Below are 12,169 nucleotides of genomic sequence, written 5' to 3' on the forward strand. Positions count from 1 at the left end.
AGAAAGGATGCAATGAAGATGGCATGCAAAAAACTCATGCCTTCGACAGAGCTGTCCACCAATGCTTGGCTCTGCTACCTGTTAAGCTTTCCTGTGCTGAGAACTAATCAGTCTACCTCCGCTCCCTGTGCCAAAGCCATATTAACAAGATGTGTGCATGATGGAGGGAAGTCAGATTCCTACTGGTGCTACTGCTCAGTTGCCAAGTCACTTCGCCTTCCTCTCTGTATGCCTGAAACAAGGCTCTGCCCTGCTGGGTAACACAGCTGGAAATCCACCTCGGGAAAGAAATGTCCAAAAGCTAAGCATTGTCACTTCACTGAGCATGGGAACACCCTTCTCTGGCCTCCTGCCCTGTGCTTTGGGCACATGGTCAGCAGTGCAGCTCAAGACTGAGCGTGCCTCCCAGATAAGCATGGGGCATCCTGTTCACAAGGTCCATTTGAGAGCAGAGCTTTTGCTTTCCCGAACATAACCCAGAGGTTCAAATGAGGAGACTGGCATCAAGATGCTGCCCTGCAAGTGCACCAGGGCCCCCAGCTCTTGGCATTGCCCCTTCCTGCTGCAGCACAGTGTCACTAGTCACAGAGCTCATGCCAGCTGCTTTGCTCCTCAGGCCTTCAAGTCAGCTCTGGACACCAAATCCCCACGGTGGTTCTGTCAGGACACAAAAGCACATAGCTTCAAGCCCGTCTTACATACCCATCCCTACTGATATGTACCTGAGAAGGTACTGAGTCACCAGCTGATGCAGTGATCGATAAGTAGAGTGGACACCTTCTCCTGTCTCTGTACACCCATGCCACGCTACTGTACGGCATGCAACTGCCTTGGTTAGGCCACTAGTGGGGCAGAATTGTTTAGTAAGAGGTGGAGTGGCTGTTCTGAAGGTCACACACTGCCAGCACTCCTGAGAATAATCACTGGGGTACCTGAAGGGAAGTTAAAACAGGAAACCCTGAATTAAATCATTTTGATGAAACCCTCAGTGACTCTTACTTCCCACACATGCAACCAGAGCTTTTTTCTGACCATTTCTCCAAGCCCTCTCTGCCACCACAGAGAAGCTCCTTGCCCCACACATGTACAGAGCCAAGTTGTGTTTGCCATGAGATGAGCTCACTGGCGCTTTTGAGAGTACTTTCCAGACTTGTACCCAGAGTTTTGCATCTGCAGATGCACACGTGCAGACCCGTCTAGCTGCCCCAGTTTCCAAGCACAAAAACTCACTTGTGCTTTTTTTTTCCATCCACCCCTTTGAAATTAAAGATGCAAATTGAGAAGGAGGCTCTGAATACTTGAAGAAGACAGTCCTACCCATCACCCACTGATATGACCCGGTCTATAGAGAAGGGCCTGATTGTCCCCAGTGCTGCCTGCCAACGTGGGCTGCAGACTTCAAGCAGGCGGAGAGGGCGCAGAGCATTTCTGAAAACTATGCTGCCACTTTCTTCTTTATTTTACAAGGTCAGATATTTTTTTTTTGGTGATGGTCATGGTCAGCAACACTGGCAAAAAGTCAATTTTAGGAACCCATTTAAGGACACAGGCACTGTTGCTGGGCAACATCTGACAGGAAATCCTGCCTGCATCCATAGTATTGCACAGAATCACATGCCACATAGTTTTTAATGTTTTTTGATGGATGATTTCCTCTAGGACTCACCAAAATGGGGAAAACTAGCTTCAAGCTCCAGACTTTTGTAGGAGAAAGTGGTGCAAGTACCACCATGACGAGTTGAAGTTTTGGGCTTTTTCTATTATTTTGCTCCTCTACATTAAGATGACCAGTAGAAAGAACACATAAATAAATTAATTAACTCATCATGTAACTACTGTTTTATCAACTGATTTACAAATATATATCTAACATAGAAATTTAAACTGGAAAAAAACGTGATGACACTCAGTTTCGGCCTGCAATAAAGTTGTAAGGCACAGTCATTTGGATCAGCGTCTCACAGTCTGCAGTCACTAAAACAGATGTTTTGAATCTCAACCTTAAATAAAGCAAATGCCCTATTGAAAAAACAATAGATTATTCCATTACTTCCTTGCCTTGTCTTTGCTGCAGCATTGCTTAAAATTACTCAATCATATGAAATCGGAAAGTTTATTTCATCTAAAAAAACTAGAGGTGGGACGCCCGACTCTAAAGGCACACACAGGGGATGCTCTGACACCTGCTTACAGAGGTCAGCTCTGCTAATGAAACTCCAGTATGCAATGTCTATCCATAGGAAGTGAGAGAAATCCTTCCAGGTAGCTATGGAGCAAACAAACATGTTAATATTGGGATAAGCCAATTGGTCAGCATTCGCTCCCATAGTGATGTGGGCAACAAGAACCTCAGATGCCTGTGAATGGGGTGAGCTCCGGTGGGGGCATAAGCTCTGAAACTACCCAGCCTTCCTGGGCTCTCTCTTGGGCAATGTACCCCTCCCTTAGAACCTGCTCTGACCAATGCTTCCTCTCAAGCCCTTGCTTTGTCCCTTGCAAGTTAAACATCCAGGACTGCAAAAGATACGTTGCGAGGTTGCTGCTAGGTCAGGCGGCTGAGCGTGAGATGGAATGCCCTGTGTCCCTCACCTCCTCCAGCCCATTCCATAAACTACAGGCTCCATGCTCTGCTTGGTTCAGTGTCCCTGCCTGACTCACAGAGCAGGGTATGGTGGGGATGAGAGGAAATACGTTAGGACTTGTTCTGTTTTAGTGCATGAAGGCTGCAAAAATAACCATGTTCTTCTGTAATAAGAGGTTGATTAGCTCTTCTGTTGATCAGCGGGTGCTCTTTAAAGAAAGCATTTCTGGACCAGCTGTAGACTTAATTGAGGCAAATCATGTCATTTGTTTGAACTGCTCTACTTGCACAGCTCCACATTTAGCTTGCAGAAGAAGCTGAAAGATAGCATCGATCCTTCAAGACCGTGCTGTGTACATGGCTCCAACACATGCTGCCACCTGGGTATCTTCTAGGACCAGGGACTTTAGGTTTGAGATGTTGGCTGAGGCAGTGGGTCTGTCTGGCAATGACTGCAGCATGGCCCTGGCAGTCAGGGGCCGAGCAGTATTCATCAGCTCAAACCTCTCCGAGGCTTTTGTGGATGAGTAGACAGCTGGCTGGTGGCTGTTGATCTCTTCAGGAGTGCACTCATCCATGACGGGCCTGAAGAAAAGAGAGAAACACTGAGGTGAAATTGCACTCTGGGCCTGTGTATTTGCGTTCTCCCCACCAGCTCTGTCATCTCCAGCTCTGAAAACTGAATCAAAAGCTGCCAGACCTGGGACCAGCACAAGGCACACCAGTTTCCCACACAAGGCATGCACTGTCTGCCTATACTGCTCTATAATGACCACGTTAACTTCAAAATCAAGGTGTCATGTCACAACTCCTCAGTTTTATTTCTTCAAAGAAGCAACACGATACTAATCTTACAATAAGTGGATTCAGAAATAACCCAGTGGTGAATGGGACACTTCTCTAACGCCTCCTTTGTTTTCCAAAGCTCTTGCTAACATTTTCAAGGGAAAAAACCCCAAAGTTGGATGTCAAGGACTTGTCCTGGGGTTTACCCAGGGAGAGTCTTGAACGAGCACTACTGTAAGAGCTCTGCAACAGACATGGGCATCAGCCCTGTGTGGAGAACATGAGAATGGAGCAGTATGAACACAGGAAAATTCTGGACTATTATTCAAGAAAATACACAATTTCAAACACTCGAGCTATAAGGAACATGAGAAAATGTTTCATTTAGCATTAGAGGGACAAAGGTAAATGTCAGCACAAATAAAAGGAGTCCTTTTTACAGAACAGGCAGGAGACTCCAGAGACCACACAGAAGTCTGCATTTTCCTGCCATGAAGGCCCTTCTGTTTTCCCCAGCCATGCCACAGGCAGTGCTGCTGGCAGCATGCATACCTGATGCTTGTTGAACCAACAGTTGCTGGTCCTGAAATAGGACTTTGCCGACTGATGCTCCAAGCAGGCTGGCGCTGCCCTCGGCATCCAGAGGCAGTTGGCACGCTGTGCTGGCTCAGGAGAGCAAGTTCTTTGCCCAGAGGCTGGGCTGAAGTTTCTTGATGAACTCTTGACTGGCATTGCTGTGTCCACTGCCTGTCCTCCTCTTGGCTGGGTATTTTTAGGCATCTTACCCTGTAGTTTCTCATTTTCCTGGGTCTTGCTGCTACACCCGTTACAGATGCAGGTGAAGGGCTTTTTGGAGGGGACGGAATTAGACAATGGTTCAGGTTGGTAAACCCTGCACCCTGAGCCTGTGCCGAACCTGAAGCAGGGAGAGAAGCACAGTGATTTACCAGTTCATCTTACTCCTAAATGACCGACCCAGTAAGTGAAAATTTTCGGAGAATGATGAGCGAGCAGATGTGTCCCAGGACACACAGCGATGCTGGCCTTGGTGAATTGCTTCCACTGATAGTTGGAGGTTTGGGTTACTCAGCAGCCTCCCTGTCAGTACGGCTGGTGATGTGCCAAGCACTGGAACTGCTCACAAGCTGTGCATAGCTCAAGAGGGACAGACCAGCTCACTGATGCTCCTGTTCTCAGGCAGGATCATACCTGTATCATTCCTGGCCAGTGTTTGCACTGACTTGTTTTAAATACCTGAGGACCCCATTCAGTGATCTCAAATTCAAGGCACAGGAATAATCACAGATGAGTGGATCCACTTTTTTTTTAATCAGAGGCAGAGCTGTAAGAGTAAGATCTTGATATTAGCCTTCAAATTATGGAAGGAAAAATCTTGTTGCTGACTTATGTGCATGCATATATGCTTAAAACTATTCTATACATAGCAGGGATCCTATTGCTCTTGTCTATTAAAAGAACCAACTGTACCTAAGTGCCTGATGTGCAGGATCCAGGGCAGGAACACAATCTAAAGAATGTGTCACCAAAATCCAGGCCCAGAAAGTTCAGCTTTATAGCTCCTAACTGATGGGGGTGTATTGTACTCATTAGGTAACTACATAAAGCTGATATAAAATTTTCACTGAACAGTTTCCATCATACTATATGCTTTAAAAATGTCTAAATTGCATAGAGTTTTTTATATGATTTTAAGTAAAGACACCCTGAAAGACTGGTTTGCCTGACTCAAGAGCCCAAAATAACACTGAACAACTTCCAAAGAGTGCAGATTACATGGATCTGATGCTGCAAACACTTTTACATAAGAGAAGTTTTGCTCAGATGACTTGTCCTTTCCTGGTTAGAAGGATTGTTTCCAGCAACAAGTTCTTCTGTGAGGAAATCATATTGGGCAGGACATACGTCTGAAATTGTGTTGAGGCATTTATATACCTCTCCAAATCTTGACACACTCGCAAGTCACAAAGATCAAGTGTATTTTTAACTGCCTTGCTGAATGAAGTCTATCAGTTGGTAAAGTTTTATGAGGTATTTGCTCTGCAAAACACGTATGTGTACTAGTGACGGTGGGCAAAGGCTACTGTGTTTGTTATTATTTGCATCTTGGTTTTTATGGCCAGCTGCTTGTGATTTGGGACCTAGGTCATCTGCCCCCTCCCCTTCCCCTTAGGTAATACTAGATTTCAAACCACTCCATCAATCTTGTAACCAAATCCTAGCAGATTTGTTTACAAGATGAGTAGTGGTCACTGGACAATAGGCCATTCCTTTAGATTTTTCCAAACAGTTTCTGTTCTTGTTAAGGGGATATTGCTTATATTACTGTTAATACAGAGAGGCTTTAAATAGATTAATGATACTTCTGTTTTTTCCAAAATATATTTCATTTCCCTTGAAAGAAATGTAAAACGAAAACTCATGCTAATATTTATTGAGGCAAAAAAAGGTGATTATTAACAATAGAAATAGATTAGAATTGTAATTTTGTAAGCTCCTCTACCTGATATGTATTTGGAATAACCATTATTAATGTTTCTAATATTCTTAAATATGATATTCAACAAGTAGTGAAGAGCGGGAATTCTGCTTTCATTCACGTAAATGCAATTCCAGAGAGGCCTTTGGCTTTGTTCCTGAGTAGAAGAGCACGTTTCATTTTTGAACTCTTTACTGAATGCATCCCTTTGATTGCATACCTTTCCAGAATTCCCAGTTGCCCAGTTAAACCTTAATCATTAGCTCAGCCATTCTTTCCATCAGTGCCAATTGGGGTAAAATATAGCTCAGCTGGAATGTGTCCTGGTTTGAGGTCTGGGGTGCCCTATGTCCCCAGTGGTCAATTCAGCTTAGATCACAACAGAATGACAGTATTTTAGACTCAACTGGCAGAGCCATAAATTAATGACACAAGGTAAAAGATAGTGGCATGTCCTTCCTCTAGACCTGATGCTAAGCTGGTGTAAGATCAGCTTTGTTCCTCTTAATTCTACAGATCCATGATGAAATACATCAACTGATGGTCAGCACAGCTGGCCAATCATGTCCTGCTTAAAAACTGGAATGGATTACTTAGAGTCTGGCTCTGCAATGATATTTCCAAATTGCTGCACAGAAGACAGATCTCATAAAACACTGCAGTTATTAACATACCTATCTACAAATGGTTAGTAGCATGTGTTACTTCCCCGATGCTAACCCTTCCCCAGAGGTTTAGGTCCAGTACCTGAGGAAGGCTGAGAGAGAGAGGAGTGGCGAGAAGAATTGAGTGAAATCCTTTCAGTGAGGTCCTCATCACAGGTCTCCTTCAACTCATCTTCAAAGTTGTCAGTCAGGCTGCAGTCTTCACCCTCTTCCTCATCACTAAGAGTTACCTTCAGTGCTTGGGCGGCTTTTTCTTGCTGACCTGTTTGCAGGCACCTGGACAACATCAAGTATCACACCTTTAGTTATCCTTGGAGTTCTGAATATGCAGCCAGCCAAGTGCAGCTTGACATGGCCTTACAAGCAAACACTCAGGCAGTGGATTTGGTCACCCACTGTGATTTCCGATTTTCCTGGAGATATAGAAAATCATTCTAAATGGATCAGCTGTCTAATCTGCCTGTGTCTGATTATCTGAAAATGTCCTAAAGTTAATAAAGAAAAACAGGACAGATTTAAAATACTAGACAGTGAAGTAAGCTCAGAGAAATAAAGCCATTTTTACGTCCAAAACCACCGTTATCTGCCTATGAGATGGGGGAATCTCAGTATGGCATTATTTTCCTTTCAGCCTTTCATTTGGTTAGGCTTGCAGAAAACCTCATCCATTTTCACTTCTTTTACTGTCTGAAGGTAGACACTGGGAGGGCCAAGAATGTCTTACCAGTTATGAAAAGTCATTTCCTTGCTCTCGCTAAGGAAGCAAGCCCACTCTGCCTACGCTGGTCTTCAGCCTGCTCTAGAGAGAGGTCAGAGCTTCCCCAGGTTTCTTCTTCCTTGCCCACCCCGCAGATGCTCCAGCGGGGAGGGCTGATTGCCACCACAGGGACGGGAATGCAGGAGGTCAAGACTATCTCCTGAAACCGCCACCAGGTGGCCAAAGAGTTTATTTTATTATTGCAGCAGAAAAAGAATTCCTGTTTTATTGTACAAGATTTCTCCCATGGTCTCACCGCTTGTGCTGCTCTCTCCGTACTCTTAGTTCAGAGAACATATCTTCCTGGTGCAGATCTCCTCTTCCAGAGGCGTAAAGGTTTTCCGTCCTCAGACTGCACAGTTTCAAAGGGCTCACTGCAGGTGGCTGCAAAAATGTCAGAAGTTATCTTGATAACCTTGGGAGCTCTCCCCAGCTCCATTTCTAGATTGTGGATTTTAGAAGGCATCAAAGTCCACTGTCACTGTTGAGTTTTCAGATCACTCCTCACCACTTTCTTGCTATTCTTTTTAAGAAGCCCCACACCTCAGTCGTGTGCACTGTTACAGCTTGAGGAACCGAGGGTGGCAGTAATAAAAATGTTGATTTATATCTCACTGGCATATAAGCCTGTAGCATCTATACCAATAAGCATATTAAGACCAGTACCGCAGAAACTGTATCATTTGGCATATGACCACCGTCCCCTTCCACATCCTTGTTTATAACACACAGTAATTCACCCAAATTTTCAGATTTGTTTCAGAAAAGCTTCCCAGTGCTCAGGCAGTGGTAGCAGAGAGACAAGGGAGGGACACATGTTTTCCAGAGGTTCTTTAACATCTGTTGTAAGCATTAAGTGCGCTGCCGACAGCGCAGTGATGCAGGTGTCCTGTGCATGCTGTTTCTCTGATTTAGCACTGCCTGTTTAAACATATGCACGTACATCTGTGCCGTGTTCAACCTCAGGGCCCACAAAAACTAACCATGACGAGCCAGACTGCACCCCTTTACACACATGGGTATCCTCTCACTAAGTTACTGCCAAAACAAGCAGGCTGACCAGCAGGGCTGGGGTATCACCCCACTGCCAAGAAGAACAAAGGTTGGCTTTGTGTTTGTTTAGTCAATAGGAACGACCTTGTGGCTCTAGTGATCTGACTATTTATGCCAACATCAAAGAAGCACTGCTGAAAAAAATCTTTTGCTTAATAGCTGTTGTAGAAATACTGTCAAATTTTGCAATCCTGCCTTGCGCTTTGCTCAGGCAGGATGATAGGAAATGTGCCACCAGCAGCCGATACGTGATTTTCACATGTTCATTTACAGCTGATGGTTAATTGCTGCTAGCACATGGGCATCTTTGTAACATCAGGGCAAGAGACTCTCCATCCTCCTCAAGGCCACTTGCATGTTGGAGGGCTTTTGGGTTACAGAAGAGAGTGAGCTGCCACAAGCCACAGTGGGAATTCAGTTTATCCCAGGATTTATTGGGGTCACCAGGCAGGAATATGAAATATACAAGAAAAACATACACCTAGCTTTTGCCTCCTTGCATGCAGGGCCTTGGTAGGGTTCCCACATATAACTTGACTGTGTCCTAAGAAAAAAGGAAAACAGAAAGTATTTTACTCCAGTGTTTAACAAATGGTGCTGTCTTTGAAATCAGTCAACATCATTTTGCATAGACAGGAATATGTAATATTTCATAGTGCATGTTCACTGTGTCAGCTGGCATGGCCTGGCACTGCTGCTAAGAGGTAGTTTCTCTGCTTCTACCAGAATCTTTCTCCTGCTCCTGCTCTGCCTCCTCCACTGTGCTGGTGCAATCATTTGTGTGGCAACATGGTGAGTCAGATCAGGGAACAGATCCAGATTAAAACTAAATACGCTTTCAGGTTTTTTGTTTGTTTGTTTTGCTGGGTTACTTTTCAGCTGGATTTTGATCAGAATTAGGTTTCCCACGTGACTGTGCAGATGCTCTTGCCAAAACAAGACACAAGGCAGCAAAGGGGCAGGAAGAAGCAGCGAACATTGGGTGAAACTGTCTCTATCAGTAGTGCTACCTACTTAAAAGTACACGTGAAATTATGGTCTCATTCCCTGGCGAGCTGTACTTGGTTTCCATGTACTTTTCCGAATGTGCACTGGGCTGTTCTCACTGCATCTAATTCATCATCCTGAGTCCTACATCCAGCAAGGAACTGAGGTGGGACTGGCACCTGAGAGAAGCAGCTCACAATGCTAGAAAAACAAACACGATCTTCCTATCTAACCTGCACTGTACGGGCCAGTGGAGTTGCACCATCAAGATCTTTCCAGGATCCAGGGAAGGATGTATTGGGAAGTGCCAAATATTGTACCAGAAGTGAACTCCCTTTCCATCCAGTTGTCCCCAGGAGCTGCTAACTTGGCAGTACTTCCCGGTGGCCATGGCATGAAGGGCAGTGGTACACGTGTGTTTTGGGCTAGCCTGTAGATCAGGTATGTGGAGTCAAGGAAGTGACTCTTGCCAAGAAACCCACCCCTGGCTACCCAAAAGAAAGTGCTCATCGACAGCAGCGATGCTGCTGCAGTAGGAGACTGCAGTAAACATAGTTTGAGCACATGATCCAATGGGGAGTGAATGTGCATCACCACACCTTTCTAGGGGACTCCCTTGGACCACATTCCTATGACTGAACAAGATGTGCCCAGATGTGACTTAAGTGAACCCCAGCTAGGCTGACGTGTAATTTAAAGGACTGAGCAGGACAGCTTTTGATGAGGTGTGAAAGGCAACTTCAGCAAGGGAGCACCATTGGAGTATGGGGCTGTCAAGAGGGACAACAGTACATAATGCATGGGGGTAAGGGGCTGAGGAAGGGGAAGCCCATATGACTTGCACATTCTGCTGCAGAGAGAAACAAAGGAAAGCCCACACTAAAGCAGATGAGTCCCATGGAAGAAAACATATGCTGAACCTGATCTAGCAGCAGCACGGGTGGGTGGTATTCAAAGCACCCAGGCTGTTATCAGCAATAGTAACATTCAGAAGTAGGTGGAGGTGTGGGAAAGAACAGGATTAAAAAACATACATTACCATGTGTCAAATCACTGGAGTCATCTACTGTGAACAGCTCTTTAGAAACAGTGGGATCTGGAAGAGGACAGCCACCATACAAGAGGCAGGCACTGCTAGATCTCCGTCCATTAGCAGACCACTGTGCAGTTCCAGGTCTGGAAGTTGTTGGGGGTCTTGGGCTGCATCCAGTCTGCCTTGCTACTGCTCCAAGATATGGATCTAAAAGAGAGGTTTTGGTAGGGTAAGTACAGTCATGCAAACCTTCAAACCACACCATCACCGTAAACTGTAAATATGGTGACTGCTGCTGCACACCTGGAGCTGTAGGGGACAGAAAAATATATCATTGCAGCTACAAGAATCATGCTGGTATGAGTCAAGCCTGGAGACAGAGGGCTTCCTGGTGCTGCACGCAGTCCCCTGTAGCTGTCCTCTGCAGATGGCAGAACTTTGGCAAACCAAAGTCCCTTCCCACCTACCTCCTGCTCCTGGACACCTGAGACTGGCTGCTGGTTGAATATGGCATCAGGAACCACTCTGTGTTCGCCACCCACCTCTGACTGCCCCACGAGTGAGCCTGGATGTGTCCAGGGCTCTGCTACTTCCCCTGCCTGCATGCTTAGGGTAAGAGTAAGCTGCCCACCTGCCTGCGGGGGAACCACTGCAGGCTTGCCACAGGTACAGTGCAAGCCCCAGGTCTTAAAATATATTGCTTAAATGCCCAGGCACAACACAGATGGTGACGGCCATGTTACCAGAGCTATTAGTCAATCAAGGCAAATCACATACCAGGAGCTACGGAAATCTGGGAAAGGCAGTGACAGATTTTTCCAATACTGCCTGAGAGATAGATACTTCTCTACCACAGAAAGAAAGGCGAAAACTGGGCAGGGTGGATTATACAAAAGCTAGCGAAGGGAGACAGAGCCTTGTCCTCTCACCTGCCCAACTGCCGGCTGTCCTGGGAGCACAGCACAGCTGTAAGAGCAGCATGTGCAGTCAACAACCCATAGGAGAGCAAATTTCATTTCAGTACCTAGATAAATAGCGTGCTTTGTAAAGTGTTGAGCATCTACCAGCTCCACAGTGGAGCAATCAGCTCTGTAATAATATGGCCATTTCCTTAAGAGCTGAGTGTTAGGGACCTTTAAAATATTTTAGCCATAGTTGTTAATATAAACCCATGAAATACACAGTGCATGAAAAGTACTTGAGTCAACATTGCTATAGGAAAGAAAAAAAACATGCAGATGTCTGAACCTGACCATATGAGCTCCTCAGTTTAGAGCCAAAGGCAAGAATATAAGTCTGGTTACACTAGGAAACAATACAAATTCACAATTTTGTGCTCCATTCCTACCGTTTCTGTCAGTTCACTGTGTTAACTAGTTTTCTGAACTATAGCTGATGTTGCCAAAGCAGGATCACTAAGGGATCAGATTTTAATGGAATTTTTCCCTACCATAACTACTATTACAACTAATGATTTGGACCCACAGGGATTGAATAAATGACAAGAGTATGCAGCTATTCCAAAACAAACTAAATTTTTAATGGAGTACAGTTGGCAGGCAAACCACAACTGGGGTGCCTCGGAAGCCAATTGCATTGCCCACGCTAATGGGAAGCAACAAGAGCAGTTATAGGAAATACTTTGTAATATTTAATGGTACATGGTAAAAAGCATGTAGCATGATACATAAAAGCATGGACATTTGAACTATAACCAAGGCTACAGGAGAGGGGACAACAGATTTACTTTCAAACCATTTACTCTCTATTAATGAATGTAAAGGGCTTAGTCGCAGAGCCAAAGAAAATG

General features: G+C 45.1%; 1 protein-coding gene across 1 annotated transcript in view; it reads right to left on the reverse strand.

Annotated features, from left to right (window-relative positions):
* Positions 1 to 2,919: 2,919 nt before the first annotated feature.
* The window catches only part of LRRC56 (leucine rich repeat containing 56), a gene marked incomplete at both ends in the record, with an annotated part of 53,609 nt that continues 44,359 nt past the window's right edge, over positions 2,920 to 12,169 (reverse strand). The window contains 6 exons of the mRNA XM_082485063.1: positions 2,920 to 3,166; positions 3,920 to 4,283; positions 6,612 to 6,805; positions 7,543 to 7,670; positions 8,819 to 8,883; positions 10,366 to 10,566. Coding sequence (XP_082341189.1) covers positions 2,920 to 3,166; positions 3,920 to 4,283; positions 6,612 to 6,805; positions 7,543 to 7,670; positions 8,819 to 8,883; positions 10,366 to 10,566 — 1,199 coding nt within the window. The remainder of the gene's footprint in view (positions 3,167 to 3,919; positions 4,284 to 6,611; positions 6,806 to 7,542; positions 7,671 to 8,818; positions 8,884 to 10,365; positions 10,567 to 12,169) is intronic.

Source organism: Vanellus vanellus (assembly GCF_965231255.1).
Source record: "Vanellus vanellus genome assembly, chromosome: 6".
Classification (NCBI taxonomy): domain Eukaryota; kingdom Metazoa; phylum Chordata; class Aves; order Charadriiformes; family Charadriidae; genus Vanellus; species Vanellus vanellus.